Here is a 24,732-nt window from a genome sequence, read left to right as displayed (position 1 = left end):
CAAGGACAGTGCCAAGTTAGGATGTCTATTTACTTCCAAATTAAAATGTATCTAAACACCAGAATGAATATTTACAGTAATTAATGTCCTGCATCGTACCAATCCTTAGATGTGAAGGCTGCATTCGTTTTTTTTTTTTTCCAGGCTTTTTTATTACTTTGTTTTTATCTAGTAATCCTGCCAGTAACATACTTCCTGTCCCAAGGTGACAAACTTCCCTCACTGCTCTCTACCTATCGAAAAGCACCGTTGTCACCCTAAGACAGGATTACAGAATCTTTCCCATCTACTTATCTACATAGAATAGAGGGGAGAGGTTCTGTAGTCCCCAGAGATAGCATGGGGCAATGCTAACTGATAAGCATGTAGCAGGCAGACAGCAAAGGAAGTTATTGGTTAAAAAGATTTCTGGCAGGATCAACAGGTATTTTTTGCACTCACTGAACACAGATATACTCGAATCATGTTTTTCGGAAATCTTACAGCCAATCAGGAAGACAAGGCCGATCATTTCAGATAATAATCCCTGAGTGGAAAATTATCTCTCCACTAGTTTTGAGCGCCCTGCTTGTGCGGTGTCATTTGTCCCTTTCTATGTTGTAATATACCTGGTTGATCTTGTCTGTTCCTGTGTCCCACTTAGTATGCCAACTACGGTAATCATGGCTGCTGATCCATGGTCAGTTTACGTGCCTCCGTCATCCTGCTGCTCCCCCTCCCCCTGTCACTTCCTAGTGTGTGAGCTGATAAAAACCTCACCCCTCCCCTCATGCCACTATTCCGTGCACCAGTAACGTTAGTGATCCCAATTACTGCCAGCCCCACTGTAATAATAAGATACACTATACAGTGTGTATGTTTTTTTTTAATTTGGCAGCTAAATACCTGTTTTCACATCGGCTGTGTGCAGTCACGTTACCATCTGGCTGAGGTCAGAGGGAAAGCTCAGCCCCTCCCACTGTAGCACTTAGATCAGAAAAAGAGAGCAGCGGGTGGTCTGTGTTGTATACTTTATTATTACAGAGGGGATGGCAGGAATTGGGACCACTGGCTTTACAACTAATTTAAACATATTATTTAATAAGTAAATAAAAAAAATTACTTATTAAATAAGTAATGTTATTAATTCTAAATTATTAATATATTTATATTTTAATGGCAAGACTGGAGTCTTCCCCTTCATAATCCCCTCCCCCCCCCTTTTTTTTCCTCTTCTTCTTTTCCTGTCTTCTTTTCCCTCTCTTCCTCCCCTTACTCATTTCTTTCTTTAACAGACCAAAAGGGACCAAATAAAAGACATTCATTGTTAGGGAAGTTTATTCCTCATACCTTTGAATTTAATATACCTATGACACTCTGCGGCCAGATTGAGTTGGGCTTTCAGTGTGCCTTTAGTGGGACTGCAGCCTTTTGCTACCCATAGGCATGCGCAGGAGGTGTGCCAGGTGTGCCTGGGCACACCATAGTCACTCTGTGCATTGCCGATTCCCTCTACTGCCTGGGCGTTTCCCCGTATTGTGCCCCCCCCCCTCCCTTACCTCAGTACTGCCCTGGGAACAATAGATTATTACAGGGATGGGAGCGCCCTGTGCCAGTTGCTTCTGTTACAAGCCTGACAGGAGTAGCGACAGTGACATCACTGCATACCCTAACCCTAAGGGATGGCGGGGGGGTGCCGTTTGGCATCTTTGCCCTAGGCACTGGATGACCTTGTCCTGGCACTGGTAGTGACCAACCAAACCCACCTATAGGGAAGCTTCAGAGGCAGAGTCCAGTTTCTGCAGGAGAAATGGAAATTTGCATATACTGTAGGTTTTGCTGTCTGTATCTCCTGATCCTTTCCACGGGATGTTTTCCCTGAAAGAAAGCACTGGTTGTGTATTTAGGTTTCCTGTGCTATGTTTGAGTTGCCTAGATTTGTGACGAGCGTTCCTAATTCAGAGAAGACACCTCTGCCCCTGTCTGGTGCTTTTTATAGGTTTGGCTTAATACATTTCACAAGTAATGGCATTTATGTGTTGTGTCTGCAGTTTATACGAGCCGTTCCTAAGTAACAACTGGAATTCTGTCCACTTTAGACATCTTCCAACTTACGATCAGCAAGAATTTTCTAAACTAGAAACAAATAGACAGTAAAAATAACCCCAATGTCATTTTTTGAAGGTTTAAAACTAAACTTCAGGCAAACAGCTAAATACACTGATGAAATACATATAAGGGAGCTGACTCCCTTATATGTCCCCACCAAGTCCTGAGATTTACACAGCTCTGCCACACAGCACAGCCCTGTCTGGCATTTTTTTCTGTTTCCTTTAGGTAACACTTACAGGTCTTGTCCCTTCTTGGCCTGTGATTGGACAGTGAAAGGAGAAGCAGCAGACTGATGAGCTCACCTTTCTGTCACTCTACTCTCTCTGCCTATCAGTATGCTCCATGCACTTCAGCACAACAAATTATATATCAAGTCGCGCTAAAACAGTGAAAATGGAACAACTAAAGTCCATATAAAGTCCATAAAAATGGTGCAATCCGTGATTCTCAAACCAGGCTCCTCATGGATATATGCTTACCAGAAAGGTAAAATTTGAATGCAGGTTCTATGTAACTGAATCTTATCCACTTGATGGAAGACCGGAACCAGTAGACTCGTAATGAATAAATGGTCGTTGAGTCATGAAAAATTGGAAAAAACGCAATAGCGTTAAACCCAACAAAAAGGTGATATAATGTGACTTTTAACACCACTGTGATCATTCAATGGTTAACACAGAAAAAGTACTCAAAAAATGTAGTATAATGGTGTGACCACCACCAATATTTAACCACTCTGCAACCGCTCACAGTAATACTACTGCGGCAGAGTGGCTCGTTCCCGTCCAGCCACGTAGTATTAACGTGACTGGACTCCTCCCCTTCTGGGCGGCGCTTGCGCGCCGCCGGAGGCTCGCTCCCGCTGTTTTCATTCACAGCGGGAGTCGGGCCAGGGGAGGAGCAGCGGCGATCGCCGCTGCTCTTATCCGATCGTCGGGGATCGAGTCTGGAGATCCCCCCGCTGTGTGTAAACACAGCGGGCGGATCTCCATAGTGACAGGGAGTGACAGATCGGACTGTTCAGCATAGCTGGACATCCGATCTGTCCATGAATCACATAGTCACCTCCCCCCCTACACGTCAGTAAGCACCAGGCATACATTAACCCCTCCCTCTCCAATAAAATTAACCCCTTCCCTGCCAGTGTCATTTTTACAGTAACAGTGCATATATATAGCACTGATTACTGCAGTAATGTCACTGGTACCCCCAAAAGTGTCAAAAATGTCAGTCAGGGGTCCGGTCTGTCCGCCGCAATGTCGCAGTCCCGCAAAAAAAATCGCAGATCGCCGCCATTACGCGTTAAAAAAAAAACACCAAAAATGACAGAAATCTTTCCCTTTGTTAGTAAACGCAATAACTTTTGCGCAAACCAATCAAAATACGCTTATTGCGATTTTTTTTACCAAACATATGTAGCATAAAACAAATTGGCCAAAAATTTTTAAAAAAATTGGTTTTTACATCTTTTTTGGGGGGAATTTCATATAAAAAAATGTTAAAAATATTGTTATTTTTTCAAAATAAACGCTTTTTTTTGTTTATAGCGCAAAAAGTAAAAATCGCACAGGTGATCAAATACCACCAAAAGAAAGCTCTGTTTGTGGGAAAAAAAGGACGTAAATTTCGTTTGGGTACGGCGTCGCACGACCGCGCAATTGTCAGTTGAAGTCGCACAGCGCCGAATCGCAAAAAGTGGCCTGGACGGAAGACAGCAAAATCCTCCGGTTGTAAAGTGGTTAATGCTCACAAAACAAAAAAATTGGAAAAATCAAAAAAATATATGTGCACTAAAATTGATAAAGGAAAGTAAATCCCATGCAGAAAGACATCTTAGTTTAGCGCGGACTTTCTTCGTGTATTTAGCTGAGAGTGACATCTGGGTCGGAACCTGCCTTAATACAAGTGTTTCCATCTATGGAGTTTGATGTACCTGCAGGCGTTTTTATTACCTTTATTTGGTAAGTGGCGATTTTATCTGGTGAAGGATATCACTATTATTTGGGTGTTATTTGTGATTGCCCTGATTCACTCTGGTAAGGAGTACCTTAAGATGTCTTTCTGCATGGGATTTACTTTCCTTTATCAATTTTAGTGCACATATATTTTTTTGATTTTTCCAATTTTTTTGTTTTGTGAGCATTAAATATTGGTGGTGGTCACACCATTATACTACATTTTTTGAGTACTTTTTCTGTGTTAACCATTGAATGATCACAGTGGTGTTAAAAGTCACATTATATCACCTTTTTGTTGGGTTTTACGCTATTGCGTTTTTTCCAATTTTTCATGACTCAACGACCATTTATTCATTACGAGTCTACTGGTTCCGGTCTTCCATCAAGTAGATAAGATTCAGTTACATTGAACCTGCATTCAAATTTTACCTTTCTGGTAAGCATATATCCATGAGGAGCCTGGTTTGAGAATCACGGATTGCACCATTTTTATGGACTTTATATGGACTTAAGTTGTTCCATTTTCAACTTTATATATAATTTGTTTCACTGGGGTGTGGTCACACTTGAAGTTGCAGCTTTATATTTCTATTTTCCATTAGCGCGGTTATTATTTCTATTTCACTTCAGCACAACTATTTGCTTTCTTGTATTGCTTCACCCTCTCCCTATATGGGCCCTGCTGTACATTACCTGCAAGAGGTTGGTACCAGGTTAAACTCAGGAACCTACACAGCTTGCATTAAAAAAAAAAAAAAATACAATTAGAGATAAATTCCAATTTTTACATAGTTATAGTCCAGCTTGCCTCATTGTAAGTATATACACTGACCGGCCACTTTATTAGGTACACCTTGCTAGTACAGAGTTGGACCACTTATGTCTTCAGGACTGCCCTAATTCTTTAGATTCAAAAAGGTGTTGCAAACATTCCTCACAGATTTTAGTCCAGTTGCAGTTGCTGCAGATTTGTCGGCTGCACATCCATGATGAGAATTTCCCATTCCACTGCATCCCCAAGGTGCTCTTTTGGATTGAGATCTGGTGATTGTAGAGGCCATTGGAGTACAGTGACCTCATTGTCATGTTCGAGAAGCCAGTGGTGATATGATTTGATCTTTATGACATGGTGCATTATCCTGCTGGAAGGAGCCATCAGAAGATGGGTACACTGTAGTCATAAAGGGATGGACATGGTCATCAACAGTACTCAGGTAGGTCGTTGAGTTGAAAAGATGCTCAATTGGTACTTAGAAGCCCAAAGTGTACCATGAAGATATTCCCCACTCCATTACACCACCACCAGTCTGAACCATTGATACAAGGCAGGATGGATCCATGTTTTAATGTTATTTACACCAAATTCTGACCCTACCATCTGAATGTTGCAGCTGAAATCAAGACTCATCAGACCAGACAACGTTTTTCCAATCGTCTATTGTCCAATTTTGGTGAGTCTGTGCAAATTGTAGCCCCAGTTTCTGAGCTGACAGGAGTTGCACCCAGTGTGGTGTTCTGCTGTTGTAGTCCATATGCTTCAGGGTTCGATGTTTTGTGCGTTCAGAGATGGTATTCTGCATACCTTGGTTGCAACGAGTGGGTATTTTGGGTACTGTTGCCTTTCTACCAGTCTGCCCATTCTCCTCTGACCTCTGACATCAACAAGGCATTTTCCTCCACACAACTGCCGCTCACTGGATATTTTCTCCTTTTTGGATCATTCTCTGTAAACCCGAGAGATAGTTGTGCGTGAAAATCCCAGTAGATCAGCAGGTTTTGAAAAACCCAGATCAGCCCGCCTGGCACCAACAACCATGCCACAGTCAAATTCACTTAATTCCCCTTTTTTCCTCATTCTGATGCTCGGTTTGAACTTCAGCAAGTTGTCTTCACCATATCTAGATGCCTAAATGCATTGAGTTGCTGCCATGTGATTGGCTGATTAGCAATTTGTGTTACCAAGCCATTGAACAGGTGTACCTAATAAAGTGGGTGATGAGTGTATATGTGCCATACCTGTGGGATCCCCATGGAAGCTGGGAATCACTGTAGTATGCACCACTATTCCAGTGATCTCCACTTGCTTCTGGGTCCTGTTCTGAATGGTTGCCCTGCTGCCTTGTGTACACAAGAGGTCACTAACTTGGCACGGGCGCCATTTTCTGAAAAAATGCAAACTGTTCTCTGAATGGTGCTCATTGGTGGCACACATTCTATTGAGATAACTAAATATAGACAATTAAAAATTTTAGTTTGCCATGAGGGATGAAGGTCACCTAAAAATTTGAAGTTACTGAATTAGTGGAAGAGCCAGCCTGTGTCCCAACTGGGGAGATTCCCCGGACTTCCTGTCAGAACAGGAAGTGATGGGAAGTCTCTCTAACCGGGACAAAACAAATATACATTGGGGGGAGGATTATAAGTTCCAACAATGTTTTTATTGTCATCTGTGTCTTCTTGTGCCAGTGACAACTACTCCCCCCCCTATTTCTTCTGCGGATCTCACAAGAACAGGAAGTATGGGAATATCCTTCCTCCATACAGAAATAAAAACCTAATAAAATGTGTCTGGAGTCATCCTTTAACATGGGTCCATTGAATCAGTCATGCTTTTTTCTTGTTAATCATCTTTTTAGCCTGTGAAGCAATCTTTCCCTTTTCTACATTATTAATAGAACCTCATAACCATTAACAGCAGGAATAGAACAGCAGGGAATGTTGGCTTGGTTTAGTCTAATTTAAAATACATAATTCATAAACGGACAGAAATGATGTATAGTGGTATTATGATGACACGGTATAGTTAGGGTAATTACTGGACTGGCTGGTAAAAATAAAACATATTGCCAATATGTAAATCATATAAAAATGTATTATCAGGTTTTCTTTTTAGTGTTACTTAGTTTTTTTTAGTTAGGGCTACATTGTCAGCTATTTCAGCATAGCCCCAATACTCAGACAAGGCAAAATACCTTGTGTCCAATTATGGCAGGGTTTTTTTTTTTAAACAAAGTGAGTTTTAACTCAAACCCAGGACCACTGATAAGCCAGTACAGCCGGCCCTTCTGTACTGGGCCCAGGCCCCATCAGTTCAAAAGGGGGGCCCAGGTACCTGTTGAGCAGGAGGTCTGGCTGAACTGTCCTACTGCAGACACCGATTCTCTTCTGCCTTCCCCTGCAGCACTGCCGCTTCTCCTCTTCTTTCCCCGTCTGGCTGCACTGGGCCTTCTGTACTGGGCCCAGACCCCATCAGTTCAAAAGAGGGGCCCAGGCACCTGCTGAGCAGGAGGTCTGGCTGAACTGTCTTATTGCAGACACCGATTCTCTTCTGCCTTCCCCTGCAGCACTGCCGCTTCTCCTCTTCTTTCCCCGTCTGGCTGCACTGCAGGGGGATTGTTTCTAGAACATGTGCCCCTTCCATCTGCTGTCCGGGCACCCCTGTGTGTGCCTTTTCCCTCGCAGCTCTCCCAGCTTTCCTCCTCTTCCACGGGCAGCTGCTGTGGGCACACAGGGGGATGTATCAAGATGGAAAGCAGGGTAAGGGACCAATAAATATGTAATTTACTGGCCCCTGCCTTTCCTGAATGAACACAGTGAGCGATGGGTACCAATCACTCCTATGTCCATTCATCACTGAAGTATAGTAAACTGTTTACTATGCTTCAGTTTGTGAATGAGCAGAAACCCTCAGAGAGCATCCTATTCATTCATTTGTGCAGCTGAGGCTAAAGAGAATATGACTGATAAATCTATGTCCTCAGTCACTTTTGGACGGGGGAAGGGGGCCCTGTCAGGTAGGCTGTACGGGGCCCCATGATTTCTAACAGCAGCCCTGCTTGAACCACCGCAACGCAACACTGCTGAGGTGAATTGAACTGTATTGAAATGTGTCAGTGTAATCTTTGGTGCATATCACTTACAGTAGCAACTATTATATGTTAATTTTTGATATGTGTTTTTTTTTTTTTTTTTTTACCTACAGTATTTCCTTTGGGAATCCCATATTAATATATCATATCATACCTAAAAAACAGGCTTTATTAGAGCCGGTTCACACTACCACGACCAGAAAGTCGCCCCGTGACTTGAAGAGACTTGTTTAGAGACTTGGAAGAGACTTGTGCACTACTTTGAAGAGACAGGCGACTTTGTCTGTGGGGAATGCCTGGCTAATCTCTTTCTTTCCTTCTGGAAAGTCTGATAACAAGTCGCTTCAATTAAGATAAGGAGGCGACTCCCATTGAAGTATATGGGACAGTCAGATCACAGGTCGCCTCAAAGTAGTACAGGACCCTTTTCTGAAGTCGGAGTGACTTCAGTAGTGCCAATTAAGACGGCACTGATTGATTAACATTGCTTTTGTTATGTCAAGCGACCTGGGGCTACACAAGTCGCCTCACAAGTCGTGCTAGTGTGAATGGGCTCTTAGCCATTTGTTTAAATAGTACTATGTTTGTTACGATTCCTGGATCCCACATTCGCCCGGGAGATTGCCGATTATGATGTTGGCACTGCTATCCTTGGAATTGGGTGGGCTTTTGCCTATGTGACATCCTTTACCATTAGGACTGGGGTTCTGGGATGAGAGGAAATTGGGCCATACACTTAAGGTCTATGTATCCACATGAGACAGTGGAGTTGTTATCTAATTGCGTGTTTGGGTATTTATCTCTGTGAATGTATTATATATTCGCTATTTATACTATGTTAATGTTGATAGTTTGTATTTTTCTGTAGATCAATTCCTCCTGAATAGCACTCCTGAGGAAGCAGATTCACCACGAAACATGTAGAGTAAAATTGGAGATTGATCAGTGCCCCCCCGTGTGGAGAGTTACCCTAATATTCCATACCTCCAGGGGTGCGCGCTCGCTCCCCAGAGCCTCACAGGCTAGTGACGTACCCATACGTCACTTTGCCTGTGAGGGGCTGACTGCCGTAGTATATCTACTTGCGGCGGTCGGCAAGTGGTTAATATTTACATAAATAATAAAATGTGTATATTTTTTACTACTACGGTGTTATTAATCCTTGTGGTACCATGAAAGTCCTGTGTCTTCATTCTCTTCCCCTATGACGTATGAATCTTTAGGGCATAGGTACAATACTACCCAATACTATGTAGCACATAATACTATGTAATACTATGAAATGTAATTCATGTCGTTTCAGTAAAGTTCTGTGAAAAAATAAAAGTTAACTGTGTGATGTCCCATGATTGACGCATAGGCACTGAGTCTTACAGCACACACCAGTCGCCGTGCATTCAGCACAGCTCATACACTAAATTTTCAAAAGTATTGGGACGCCTGCCTTTACACACACATGAATTTTAATGGCACCCCAGTCTTAGCTTGTAGGATTCAATATTGAGTTGGCCCACCCTTTTCAGCTAAAACAGCTTCAACTCTTCTGGGAAGGCTGTCCACAAGGTTTAGGAGTGTCTATGGGAATGTTTGACCATTCTTCCAGAAGCGCATTTGTGAGGTCAGGCACTGATGTGGACGAGAAGGCCTGGCTCGCAGTCTCCACATCAATTCATCCTGAAGTTGCAGGTCAGTCAAGTTCTCCAAATCCGAACTCGCTCATCCTTGTCTTTATGGACCTTGCTTTGTGAGTTTGGGGTGGAGGAACTTGACTGACCTGCATGAAATTGTCCAAAATGTCTTGGCATTAGTGTACCTAACAAAGTGGCCGGTAAGTGTATATGTGCCATACCTGTGGGATCACCATGGAAGCTGCGAATCACTGTAGTATGCACCATTATTCCAGTTGCTTCCTGGTCCTGTTCTGAAAGTTTCTCCACCCCAAACTTGCTCATCCATGTCTTTATGGACCTTGCCTTGTGCACAGGTCCAAATCATTTGGTGGAGGGGGATTATGATGTGGGGTTGTTTTTCAGGGTTTGGGGTACCTCAATCATACAGTCCCCGTAATCATAGATCCTCCCAAATCACACAGTCCCCACATCACAGAGTGCCTCAGTCACACAGTCCCCTCTTCACATCTGAGTCCTGCCTTTTGACTTCAGCAGAACAGCTAAGGGCAGGAGGAGAAGGCCTGGAGTAGGTAGGCTTCCATCCTCTCCTGAATGCTAGGGATGGCTCTGCATGCTACCTGTCCTTGTTAAGCGTCATGAGGTGCTATTGGGCATTTAGGCTGGCTACTATAGTCATTCATTGCTAGAGTAGCAATGAATGACTTTGTGCATCATGGCCCTGGAGTGTCATTAGTTGCTGAAGGCGCTGGTGACCTGCCCGCCCATGCCATGTCAACTCACAATGCTGATCCAGGGCAAACTAGGTCTCCTGCTCATGGAACTCGGGGAAAATAAATAAGGAGCCATAGTTTTCACACAGGCTGGACTTCAAACAGGTGGCACTTAGTTCATCTATATTACAAGGTGGATTTACCAAACTAGTCATTTCCAAAGAAGAGATAAACACTGTTTATGCTTTTTCACTCCACAGGAAGTGACAAGGACACTGCATTCCTGGCAAGGTCAACTGGTATATTTTGTACTTGCAGAAATTGTACTTGGCCTGAAAATGAAGAAACTAGTGGAGCCAACACATCTACACTGGTAAGCTACAACACAACATGTTATATTTTTTGGAGGGTTCAGATATATTTTAACCACTTAAGCCCCGGAAGATTTTACCCCCTTCCTGACCGGGGGTATTTTGCAATTCGGCACTGCTTGAATTTAACGGACAATTGCACGGTTGTGCGATGCTGTACCTAAACGAATTAAACGTCCTTTTTTTCCCACAAACAGAGCTTTCTTTTGGTGGTATTTGATCACCTGCGCGACTTTTTGATCATGCGCTATAAACAAAAAAAGAGCGTCAATTTTGCAAAAATAACAATATTTTTCACATTTTTTATATGAAATTCCCCCCAAAAAAATTTACCAAAAATATGTTTGGTAAAAAAAAAAAATCGCAAAAAGCGTATTTTGATTGGTTTGCGCAAAAGTTATCGCGTTTACTAACAAAGGGAAAGATTTTTGTCATTTTTGTTGTTTTTTTTTAACGAGTAATGGCGGCGATCTGCGATTTTTTTTGCGGGACTGCGACATTGCGGCGGACAGATCGGACCCTTGACTGACATTTTTGACACTTTTGGGGTTACCAGTGACATTCCTGCAGTAATCAGTGCTATACATATGCACTGTTACTGTAAAAATGACACTGGCAGGGAAGGAGTTAACTGTATTGGAGAGGGAGGGGCTAAGTGTGTCCTAGGGGCGTGTTTCTAACTGTGATTGGACATGGCTACTAGTGTAAAAACAGAGATCAAAGGTCCTACATAGTAGAACCATCTGATCTCCATTTTTACACAGGGGAGAATGACAGGCGGCTTGTTTACATTAGCCGCCTGCCTTTCTCCCTTCCCGGCGAACGATCGCGAGTGACCGGCGGACATCGGGTCCGCCGGTCACATGCACTGACTTGTTAGGGAATGGAGCGGGGCGAGTGACAGGCTAGTGACGTACCGGTACGTCACTTTGCCTGGCCGGGGCTGACCGCCGCAGTATATGTACTTGCAGCGGTCGGCAACCGGTTAAACACAATTGATTTGATAAATATGAACCTTTCGTAAAATGTATTATTATTTTAGATGATCATATTGTTATCTGAATAGCCAGCATACCAAAAGAGCAAAGCCTTCCTCCATTACATTGGAAATCTTTAGACAATTTCACATATACATCCCACTGGAATGGCGCAATATACAGCACAAACACCTTCAGTGTACAGGCATGTCATTAAAAAAAGTTAAATGCTGACTTATGCAAGGCTTAATAAGCTTTGTGTCAACAAACTGGTTTTACATTGTAATACAGCATCATAAACGTTTAGTTTGCTGGCTTATTTTCAGAAGACGTGGGAAAAATTTGACAAGCCATTTTTAGTAACCACTATTTACACAACTTAGAATTGTAATTTGAGAATAATTTGTGATGCACAATGGAAACAGGGGGTAAGGTTCATTGTTCTGATCAATATTATGGATTACTCATATGAAATTCAACCAAACTAATGTGCAAAGCATGTGACCCATTGCACAATGCCCTTCATAGACAATGTTATCATTTCCAGCAATAGACAATTGATTTCTCCATTACATTTCCTACCGCGGTTACACTATAAAACAAAGACACTTACCAGCTCTTTCCTTAGCCAGTTAAGGGCTTCATCAATACTGTCAAAGCCATGTATTTTCTTTGACTCCAGAGAGTTCTGCTTTGGGGCACCCAAACTTTTCTGAGTCTGTTTGATCTCTAGTGGTTGGAATGTCCCATCAACACCTTGGCTGGTTTCTGGAACATCTTCTTGTTCCACAGGAGCTTCTGGGTTTTTCCATGGCTGATCCTCAAGCTTTGCCCTCCATTCTAGGTAAGATGGCCTGCGAGTTTCTAACCTCAGCTTCTCTGTCAGGGCCTTCAAGTTCCTTAGATGGTCATCACCTGGCGGGATGGAGCTGCTATCTGCTTCATCGTCGGCTTCCTCCACTTGGATCTTTGGTAATGACATGACGATAATCCTCAAGAAGACCAATGGTAATAAGAATTAGTTATTTGGTCCACATGGTGCTTCTGGCTGGTCTCACCAACCATCTGTTTCTGAAATTTTTATATTTCTACTGCTGACTCATAAACTTGACTGTAACACCTAAAATAACAAAACATCAAGTGATTTAATTAAAGCATAACTCAATCAGAAAAGAAAATTACACACATGACAGAACAATAATCATACAATGATTGGAGAAAGACAATTAATGCTACACTGTTTCTCATTTTAAGATAAACAGAATTATATGAAATAAATACAAGCCAGTAAGCGTGCAATGACATGCTACAGACACAACCTGGAAAGGGATAGAGTTGCTTGAGTATTCTGATGAGTTACAGGTCCTTTTTTATTTTTATATGTTTCCACAGTAATTAATATTAGTATACTGGAGGTAAAAATGTGTAAACGCGCCTAGGTATTTTTGATAAAATAAATGTTCTTTTTAATATTAACAGAAGGTTGAATAAATATATAAATTATTGTGAAAAAATGTGGATAAATAATGATTTTTTGAGCAGCTAGTCAAACAATAAAAATTGTGGTAAATGCAATACAAAAAGGGACAGCGCTCAAACGGCTAGACAAATAGCAGCAAACAATGCTATGTGCAACGATATGCAAATGTGCAAAAATAAAGTGACTGTGCTAAATCAAACAATTAATGAAAATAATACAAATAAATTCATGATAGTCCCAAAAACTTATGTGCAACAATGTGCAATGTGCTAAGATAAGGATAAAGTGGCTGAGCTTCAAATACAACTTGTAAAACATTAAAAATCCTTTGAGCGCCAAGTGCAAATATTATTGCCACAATCCTTAGTACCAAAAAGTGCAAAAAAGTGCTAGTGTGAAATATTCTTCACTATTATTTAGACAGTCCTTATATGTGCTTTCTGAAGAAAGTGCCAGTGCTCAGTAAGACGAGATTCCACATGCAGGCATAAGGGGGAAGGGGAATCCTTCACCAAATGTACAGCCCACTTACCAGATGACCCCTTGAGGTATAGCGTGGGTACCGTATATACTCGAGTATAAGCCGACCCGAGTATAAGCCGAGGCCCCTACTTTTACCACAAAAAGATGGGAAAAATCATTGACTCGAGTATAAGCCTAGGGTGAGAATGCAGGGCGGCGGGCATGGTGCAGGAGAATGCAGGGTGACTGGCATGGTGCAGGAGAATGCAGGGTACTGGCATGGTGCAGGAGAATGCAGGGTACTGGCATGGTACAGGAGAATGCAGGGTACTGGCATGGTGCAGGAGAATGCAGGGTACTGGCATGGTACAAGAGGATCCGGGGTTGTGGGCATACTACAGGAGATGCAGTGCTGTGGGCATGGTACAGGTGGACCATGCCCGCAGCACTATATCGCTTGTAGTATGCCCGCAGCCCTGCATAATGGCAGGTAGTGTCACTTACCTGTTCCAGAGGCGCCTTCATTTTAAAAATGGCGCCGCCGGGCGCCGACACGTCATTGCGCTCGCGCCGCCACCGCTCGTATACTTTCGGCTATTCCCGGCCTCTCCCGAGCGGCGGCGGCGCGTGCGCGGTGACATGTATGCGCCGGGCGGCGCCATTTTTAAAGCTTAAACACGTCGGAGCGGCCAGGGACAAAAAATGTGCTGAAAAACTCGGCTTATACTCGAGTATATACGGTAAGTGGTTCCTTGGCTGATAGCGTAGTACGTATCCCCTGATGATGTCATACGTTGATGATGAAACGCGTCGGATCACGTGCTACGCCCTAACGTCAATTCCGCCTTCCGGAACGCAAGCTGGAACGCAAACCGGCTTCACCGCACTTGTATCAGCCGATATTTTGGTTCTGAGATGTAAGTGACTACTTTTTTTCATTAAACATTACTTTGCTTACTACACTATGAGCCTCCCCTTCATGTTTTTTGCCGCTCACTGAGACCACCAGGGTTCCGATGAATATATAGTATACTGTTGAGATTCCACTCTCTGGTGGGGCAAACCGTTAACGTGAAAACTCAATAAATCAGTAATACATTGTAGGCGAAGGCATGAGTATCAAGTTATCGAGTTTCTAAAAAGATGTACGAAGCACTAATAGTCTTCATGATACTTCTGGATCTGCTCCATGTATTTTTTTTAAGCTTACAAAAGGGCTCAAAAAAGCTATTAGTAGCATTTATTTAGCATTTAGGAACGTTTCTTCTGGAATAAAACACTCCAAGAAACTCTACAAAAACTATTTTTTTTCTGCTCCTAGACACTGAAGCTCAAAAACCACTAATAGCCTAAAGTAGTGTGCATGGACACATAAAATAACACAATTTTGCTTCTAGAAGCAGAAAAAAATGCTAATAACAGCTTCTAGGAGCTTAAAAAAACGTTAGTGTGCATGGAGTCTTAAAGAGAATACATCCAAGGATGCTAACTGTGGAATTTGAATTTTCTGTTTCATAATTTATTTAAATAAACTGAGGCCAGGTTATCTTCAGATATTGAGGGGCAAAAGGGAAACCCAAAAGGAAGGTGAAAAAATTGCCCCAAGGCCTCTTCATTCAAACAGCCATATGAGAGGTATCTTTGGAAAAGATTAAAGGGTCATGAAAAAAAGGATATCAGAAGGTCCTTGATCACTCCATATCTGTGCTTTGGAAAGCTGCTGCATAATTGAAGGAAAATCTAAATTGCGTTCTGTAGAACAAAGTGTGTTTAACCACTTGCCGACCGGTCACATTGACTGTACTGCGGCAAAGTGGCTCGATATCGTCGCTGGACACCTCCCCCTGTGGGCGGCGCTCGCGTGCCGCCGTCGGCTCGCTCCTGCTGTATTCAATCACAGCGGGAGTCGGGCCAGGGGAAGAGAGGCGGTGATCACCGCTGCTCTTCTCCGATCGTCTGGGATCGAGTGTGGAAATCCGCCCGCTTGTGTAAACAAAGCGGGCGGATCTCCTAAGTGACAGACAGTGACAGATTGCAGGATTCAGCATAGCTGAACCTGAGATCTGTCCCTGTGTCACACAGTCCCCTCCCCCCCACACACGTTAGTAAGCACCAGGCATACATTAACCCCTTGATCACCATTTAAAAGTTAACCCCTTCCCTGCCAGTGTCATTTTTACAGTAACAGTGCATATTTATAGCACTGATTACTGTAGTAATGTCACTGGTACCCCCAAAAGTGTCAAAAATGTCAGTTAAGGGTCCGATCTGTCCGCCGCAATGTCGCAGTCCCGCAAAAAAAAAAATCGCAGATCGCCACCATTACTAGTAAAAAAAAAAAAAAAATGACATAAATTTCCCGTAGTTAGTAGCTGCGATAACTTTTGCGCAAACAAATCAAAATACGCTTATTGCGATTTTTTTTACCAAAAATATGTAGCAGAAAACAAATTGGCCTAAAATGTTAAAAAATTTTGATTTTTACATTTTTTTGGGGGAATTTCATATAAAAAAATGTGAAAAATATTGTTATTTTTTCAAAATTGTCGCTCTTTTTTTGTTTATAGCGCAAAATTAAAAATCGCACAGGTGATCAAATACCACCAAAAAAAAGCTCTATTTGTGGGGGGGAAAAAAGGACGTAAATTTTGTGTGGGTACAGCGTTGCATGTCCACGCAATTGTCAGTTAAATTCGCACAGTACCGAATCGCAAAAAGTGGCCTGGAAGTAAGACAGCAAAATCCTCCGGTGGTAAAGTGGTTAAAGATTTTCAACCTGTCTCGTAAAGAGGAAGTCAAATCCTCCATGTACATATCATTACTGATTTTGGACTACCATAAATTAATAGAAGGTAGATTTGGTTGCTTCCAAAGCAATAGGTCCTTTTTAAGCTTAAAGTGACCTCTCACCAAAGGGCCACTTTTACCCAACAGCTAGCCTGTAAATGAAGAATGGATATACTTACCTTTACAGAAGCCCTTTTATTGAAAAGCCACCGCTTCCCCACTCCGCAGCCATTGGATGTATTCTACACCTGCGGATATTTAGATTACCTGCTCCCCCGCCAATGGGAGGAACCACATATTAAATGGGAAGCAAGCATTCTAAGCTAGATTCTCACATGCTTTTTGTGGCTTTCTGAGAAACACTATCACTTTATCCATTCAGGGCAAACTGACAGTGTCTGCCCAAAACCCCAGGCATTTATACTTAAAGTGTTTGTTACCCCAGCACTTAATATTCCTGATATGTCCCTGCTGTACCATGTACTTGTATGGTAAAGTATTCCGTTCTCTTTGTATTCCTTATTTTATGTGAAATCCCTGGTGTTCCTGACAGTCCCTCTGCTTTCCTATTAGAAACTGACTACACTAAGCAGGAGAGCACACTGTGGTCAGTTCTCTAGCTAAGCTGGGAACTAAGTCTGCTCTCTTCCAATGATCACTCCTGACATGCCCCCATTGAGCAGCCATTCACTGGCAAGCTCAGTTTACTGCTGCTTCTCCTCCCCCAGCTCTTAGACAGCTGAGAACAGAGATTATGTGATCACCTCTAAAAATGGGAAAAAAAGGCATTTCTAAAGGCATTTATTTATATGTTTTGCCTTTCATTTCAATTTTAAACTGAATGGCTTGCTTTACAAGATGATAGTTTACAATCACTTTGAGAAAATCGTCCTCCTTCGCCTCCTCCTCACATTCGGAAAAGATTCGGGCTTCTTGGTATGGTGGAGCCAGTGCTTTAAGTGGCCCAAAAGAGGTGCCGGTACTCTATTATAGCCTATAAATTTTGTCACCCCCCTCACCCCACATCAGGGTCCCCACAGAGCACCCCCCCCTGGCCTGGGATGGGACTCCGGAGCAGGGGGACTCACTGGTGGTGACTGGCCTGGCTCTGGAGTGGGAAATATTCTTGGGGGGGGGGGGGCAATTGAGGGCGCAGATGTCCAAAATGAGTGTACTGGTACGCTAAGGCGCACGGAGGGGTGGTGGTATGCTCAAGAGCCATATTTGGAAGTGCCGGTACTGAGTACCAGTGCATACCGGCCCACTTAAAGCACTGGGTGGAGCACATGACAGTGCTGGGGCCTGAGTGACCATTTACCAGTCCCAAACAGCGTCTGTAGGGAGCCCATGACATGATTCCCCTGTTTAAGCTCCACCACTAGCTGACATCAAAGCTCAGACAGGTATGGTTGCTGCAGCATGGAAGCAGTAAATGAGTATGGCTTTGGAAAGTATAAAACCCTGGGGACTGGCTATTTGCAGACAATGCCACTTACCCCCGAATGGATAAAAGCTATATGCCTGCTTAAAGGGAAGATGTCACTCTTTTAACTAAGAAGTTTTATACATACTTTCTTTGCTTATTATGGTCAGGACTAAAAAAAAATTGTTTCTTTAGCAAGGTAATTATTGTGTCTTCTGACATCCAGGCAGTAGGTGGAGCTCCAGGCTTATTTTAATGTGTTTTCCAGTTTCTCCTTAGTTTCTGTTTTAAAAAAAAAAGCCTGTTGGTCACAGAGCTCAGTATCTCAAGCAAAATGTTACATACATGTGAATTAGCTATGGCAGTGACTCTTCCACTATAACACTTACTCTCTATATTGACTCAGTTCAAGGATTTATTGGCTGCCGTAAAAGAGACATCCACTGCTGTGCTGTCTATTTAGATAATCCATAGTGCTGTTGGAATAACTTGTGTAATTGTACAACAGAAATTATATACTGTATATATAGGAAGAAAATTGTGAAATTGCATGCTGGCAGGCACCAAAGGTGCTTGCACAAGCCTTTTATTAATTTTAAAGTACAACTGTCATAAAGCTGGATACAGTGCCAACGTGAATGAAATGCACTCCAAGGTGTCTGAACTTATCTTTCAGCAGGTTTGCCGAGTTTCTCAGAAGACCTGAAACCCTTGATAATTTAATAAGTAAATGTCAACTTTGAGTGTTGGCATGCCCCTCCAGCCTCTGCCACCACTCCCTCTGCTGCATCCGCCAGAAAAAATACCTTCTGGCTTTTGATGAGCATGTAGCCTCCTCCCATTGGACAGCGCTTGAGTCTTCTAACAAGGCCCTGAGCACTGTCACATGTCTAAGGGAGTGATGTCACTGCTCCTCCTCATGGCCAACATTAACCAACACTTAGTGGCGGCTGCCATGGAAGATGGAGCGCTGGTATGTTGAGTTAAGGGGTCAAGGGGGCACCCTTTACCATTCAGGGTGAAAGTTACAGTGTCTCTTTAAACATGACAGGGGACTTTAGCAACCAATAGTGAGTCACAAGATGTATGCCCAAAGTATTTAACTTTGTTTTATTGATATTTTAACCAGTTCTTGGGGCTCCTGAGGCAAAAAATAGTTGCTGAAACCTTAGCACACCTGAATTGTATTGATGCTTCTCTTGCCCAGAGTAGAACAGATGTCAAAATACTGGTGGTTAGGCTCCGCTCTGTGCCACATCCCTCAAATGACTACAAGAAAAAACAGTTCCCCTAGTTGTTGGGACTTTGAAAGCACTTTTTTTAATGGAACGTACAAAAAAGTATAAAAAAAATATTTCATTTTATTTATACATGGTAAAAAAATACAAAATATACATAAGAATGTTACAATACACAATGTATACATGGTATGATCAACTATGGGTAAAACTGACTGTGAAAGATGATGATGGTAAAGTTTTAACTTCCTCCACCCAACACGTTTCAGAGAGTGAATCTTTTCTTCATCAGGGGTATGGGAGATGTCACTCAAAATCAATCACATGGTATTGCAATTGAACATTCCATGTATTCTTTTAAAAATAAAACTTGGAAATTCTGCTCCACCACCCAGATTTTCAGCAGGCTGCTGATACTCCCAATTGATGACACCTCACTCTCTGCACCATTTGGATGGAGTTTCCTAGGTCTCAGTGATATCTGTCCTTTGGACTTGGGGTGTTGCACCCTAAGCAGCCTAATAAATCCAAAAAATCCCTCTTATCTGATCTCCAACAAATAAAGCTACATAGAGTATGTGAAAATCTGGGTAGGTCGAACAGAGTTTCTAAGTTTTGTTTTTAAAAGAATACATGGAATTTTCACTTGCAATACCATTTGATTGATTTTGAGTGACACCTCCCATTAACTGGAATACAACAAGGGGGACACATACCACCGATGTGTCCTGAACCCTTCCTTATCCTAGCTTTTTCTTCCACCAGCAAAGACCAATAACCGCCACAGCACACAAGGGTAAGCCCTTACCCTTGAGTGCACCTCCACACCCTCAAAGCCCTCTGAATGCCGTTCTGCAATCCAAGGGCCCATAAATGAATTTCCACAGCATTGAGGTGTACACTGTCACCCATTAGATAACGCCAGGACTCCGTCTGCAATTCTTGGTGGCGAATTACCAGACCCCCATTGCAAACGACAAATCTGCCCACTTCTCTGTTTAATTTTTTGCGGGCCTTGTTCAGCCACTCCACTGACCTGGCCAGGAAAGGCCATACGTAGCCACTGAAAGTCAAACCTGACATCCTGGATTAGCTCCCGCATGGACCTGACTCCCAAATCATTGCCGCCAACATGAAGGACCAGAATATCAGGTGATCTATCCAAGCGAGCAAAGCGATGCACTTCTGGCATCGTCCTGCTCCACATCATACCTGGCACCCTTAACTACCAGATACATGCCTCCTGCCATGAAATGCTCAATAGCCTACCATTATTAGGCCTAACGTCTGCTCGCCTGGCCCCCCAGAAAAGCTCTATCTAGCGCTTAATCCTGACAGGTTTACTTTGGCAGCAAAATGATGGTCTTTTTTAAGTTCTTCCAGTGAAACTGTCGAATATGAACTTTCCATAACAACGAACAGAGATTGCAGACACATCTGCAAGAGTCAGACCCAACAGTTAAGATTTTGAATGAAGGCTGTGGAGTGACTCGGAGGCATTGCGGTAAAACTGGTCATACGTTGCTTAAATTTCAGCCAATTCCTTCAGAACTGGACAAAGCTTTAGCCATGGGTGTCAGCACCACCTGGCTCACCAAAAGCTGATTTAAAAACTGACTGAGATGAATAGAAAATGATAGGTTGGGCATTGACTGCATCAGACGCAGTAAATGTTAGATATTCAGGCAGCCGCAAGTGTGGCTGTCTGACTGCAAAAGCTGGCATGGGAGATTCCTCCATCAATACTGCTTTGAGTGAATGCAGACATCTATCTAAGTATTGCTAGCCTTAGTATTAGATTTGGCAGGGGGACTGAAGATTGGCATCACTTTCCAATTACTGTAACTGCACTAAAGTACAGTTACACTTTAGGCTGGTACTTATGGTAAATATGAGACTCCTGAAGATGCCAGCGCTGCGACTTCTATGACTGTGTCACCCATGCTCCAAGATGTACAGTAGAAGGTGCCCATGAATGCCTAACAGAGATGACACCAGCCTTCTGGGAAGAAAGGGAGATAAGGGCCTAAGGCCTGTACACATGATCAGAAAATCGTAGGAAAACTACAGCTTTTGAAGCAATCATATAATATTCTAATCTTTATTACACAGCTTTTGAGAGCCGATCAAAACAGTTAATCCAAAAATTTTCTCGTATGATACCAGATCATACGATTTTCATTTAATCCCAAGATAGCAAGGATGAATTGCCATAAATTTGAGGCAGTGTTGAATTGTAAGTCTGTTAACCACTTGCCGACCGCCGCAAGTACATATACTGCGGCGGTCAGCCCCTCACAGGCAGAGTGACGTATTGGTACGTCACTAGCCTGTGAGGCTCTGGGGAGCGAGCGCGCACTGCCGGTCACTCAGCGATCATCGGGGGAGAGGGAGAAAGGCAGGCGGCTAGTGTAAACAAGCCACTTGTCATTCTCCCCTGTGTAGGAACAATGATCATACGGTTCTACTATGTAGGACCGTTGATCATTGTTCCTACAGCTCAAGCCACAGCCAATCACAGTTAGAATCACGCCCCTAGGGACACACACAGCCCCTCCCTCTCAAATAAAGTTAACCCCTTCACTGCCAGTGTAATTTTACAGTAACAGTGCATATGTATAGCACTGATTACTGTAGAAATGTCACTGGTAACCCCAAAAGTGTCAAAAATGTCAGTCAAGGGTCCGATCTGTCCGCCGCAATGTCACAGTCCCGCAAAAAAAAATCGCAGATCGCCGCCATTATGTGGTAAAAATTAAAACAACAAAAATGACAAAAATCTTTCCCCTTGTTAGTAAACGCGATAACTTTTGCGCAAACCAATCAAAATACGCTTTTTGAGATTTTTTTTACCAGACATATGTAGCATAAAACAAATTGGCCGAAAATGTTAAAAAATTTCGATTTTTACATTTTTTTGGGGAATTTCATATAAAAAAATTTGAAAAATATTGTTATTTTTGCAAAATTGACGCTCTTTTTTTGTTTATAGCGCATGATCAAAAAATCGCACAGGTGATCAAATACCACCAAAAGAAAGCTCTGTTTGTGGGAAAAAAAGGACGTCAAATTCGTTTAGGTACAGCGTCGCACGACCACGCAATTGTCCGTTAAAATCACACAGTGCCGAATCGCAAAATACCCCCTGGTCTTTCAGCAGCCAAATCCTCCGGGGCTTAAGTGGTTAACTTGCTGAACATTTTCACTGCCAAGTTGTACAGTTCCAGAGAACTTGAAGCACAAGTTCTAGATGACACTTTTCCAATTTGCAGCAAATTAGCGTTGCAAGTCTCTAGCAAGAGCAAAGTTGCAGTGGTGAGTCTAAGAGCTCTGCAAGTCTACAGCATAAAATAAATTTGAGCCACAGTGACCCCTGTGGTGGGATGACTATTGCACAACATACCTGAACCAGAACTTGCAGCAGACTTTCAGAATGTTTGCAAAGAAAGTTGATATGGAGTCATGCAATGCGGACTTGCTGCAATTGTGTATCTGTGAAGCCTGGCAAGTCTAGCAAAAGCTTAGCAAGTCATTTTCAAACTTGTAGCACAATCGCTTGCTATCTGGGTTGTCATTCTAAAATACAATACAATACAAATACAATACAAATACACTACAACACATTACATCACTTCTGAATTTTTATTCTGTCGTATGGGAATTTTCGTAACTTTAGTAAACTCTTCATTTTCGATATGAGATTAGCATGCAAAAAAAAAAAGCAGACGATCGTTCGTCTGATAATCTTATTGTGTGTACCAGGCATTAGCCTGTATGCATGTTACATAAATAAATATACCTGCTTTGAAGAGTGACAACAAATGTACACACTATCAGTGCTATACTTGAGATAAACAGGTTCACACTTAGTAATCATAAGATGTTTTTAAAAACATGAAGAATGTGGAGAACACCTATTCTATACGGTGTGCTTTCATCCTGGAACATACGTCCATACAGTTTATTTTCCATATGACATTGGGTAAACATGACAATGTGTGAAGAAAGACTTGACCAAGTTAATCATTATAACACAGTACATTTGCTCACATATATTATTTTCCATTAATGCCACTTCATACCAAACACACCAAACACACAAATAACAGTCAAAGTTCAATAAAATAATTTAAAAGACATTTTGAAATCATAACCAAAGAGGAGATAACTAAGATTCAGCCTAGCTCATGAGTTCCCAAATATTTGCCTATCTCTTATTTTATTCGTTCTTTACACATTATTAGCCACTTCTGGGCCTTAATGACCAGGCCATATTTCGCGATTCGGCACTGTGTTATTTAACGGACAACTGCACGGTTGTGCGACGCTGTACCCAAATAAAATTGATGTCCTTTTTTTCCCACAAATAAAGCTTTCTTTTGGTGGTATTTGATCACCTGTGTAATTTTTAATATTTTAAGATCAAAATTTTTTAACATTTTAGGCCAATTTTTTGTCTGCTACATATTTTCGGTAAAAAAAAATCACAATAAGCGCAAAAGTTATCACGTCTACTAACTACGGGAAAGATTTATGTCATTTTTATTGTTTTTTTTTTTACTAGTAATGGCGGCGATCTGCGATTTTTTGCAGGACTGCGACATTGCGGCGGATAGATTTGAACACTAACTGATATTTTTGACACTTTTGGGGGGACCAGTGCCCTTCTCACCTAGGTGAGTCAGGGGGGGTGGGAGTGAACTAAAAAAAGGGAAAAAAAGTAAATAAAAGAACCATAAAATTCAGTTTAATATATTTTTTATTGAAGAAAAAAAAAATAAAGAAATGGCATTGTACAAAGAGATAAAAAAAAAGAAAGTTATGGCATTGTACAAAGAGATAAAAAAAAAGAAAGTTATGGCATTGTACAAAGAGATAAACAAAAAAAAAAAAAAAAAAAGATAGATATGGCATTGTACAAAGAGATAAAGAAAAAAAAAAAAGAAAGTTATGGCATTGTACAAAGAGATAAAAAAAAAAAAAAAAAAAAAAAAAGAAAGATATGGCATTGTACAAAGAAATTAAAGAAAAAAAAAGAAAAGAAAAAAAAAATATGTACTCAGTGGCCACCCATAGTATGTGTTGCAATATACCTTCATGACCTTCAACTTTTGGGAGGCTAGGGATTACGCAAATGTATTTTTACAGTACATTTACTATCAATGCCAACTTCTAACGATTGAAAGTAAAAAAAAATGAAAAAAAAAAAGACAAAAAAAAAAAGACCCCTATGGGCACATTTCTTGGGAGAAATACCATTCTCACCTAGGTGCGTCCAGGGGTGGGAGTGAACTAAAAAAATAAAATAAAAAAAATAAATAAATAAAAGAAGCATAACATTTGGTTTAATATATTTCTATTGAAAAATAAATAAATAAATAAAAGAAAGATATGGCATTGTACAAAGAGATAAAAAAAAGACACATCATTAATTATTAGCCTTGACCTAAGTACTCAGTGACCACCCATAGTATGTGTTACAATATACCTTCATGACCTTCAACTTTTGGGAGGCTAGGGATTAAGCAAATGTATTTCTACAGTACATTTACTATCAACGCCAACTTTTCTAAAGATTTAAAGTAAAACAAAATGGACAAAAATAAATAAATAAATAAATAAAAAGAACCCTAGGGGTACATATTCTTAAGAAAAATGCCATTCTCACCTAGGGGAGCCCAGGGGTGGGAGTGAAGTAAAAAAAAAAGAAAGAAAAAAAATAAATAAATCAAAGA

At 41.7% G+C, this 24,732-nt stretch overlaps 1 protein-coding gene across 1 annotated transcript in view; it reads right to left on the bottom strand.

The window, feature by feature from the left end:
* Positions 1-24,732, bottom strand: part of FAM167A (family with sequence similarity 167 member A) — a 106,854-nt gene that overhangs the window by 5,441 nt on the left and 76,681 nt on the right. The window contains exon 2 of the mRNA XM_082249657.1: positions 12,221-12,727. Within this exon, the coding sequence (XP_082105783.1) occupies positions 12,221-12,589 (369 nt within the window). The 5' untranslated portion in view covers positions 12,590-12,727. The remainder of the gene's footprint in view (positions 1-12,220; positions 12,728-24,732) is intronic.

Source organism: Pelophylax lessonae (genome assembly GCF_965119305.1).
Source record: "Pelophylax lessonae genome assembly, chromosome: 3".
Taxonomy (NCBI): Eukaryota; Metazoa; Chordata; class Amphibia; order Anura; family Ranidae; genus Pelophylax; species Pelophylax lessonae.
Note: the sequence above shows the minus strand (reverse complement) of the source record. Positions and strands in the feature narration are given on the sequence as shown.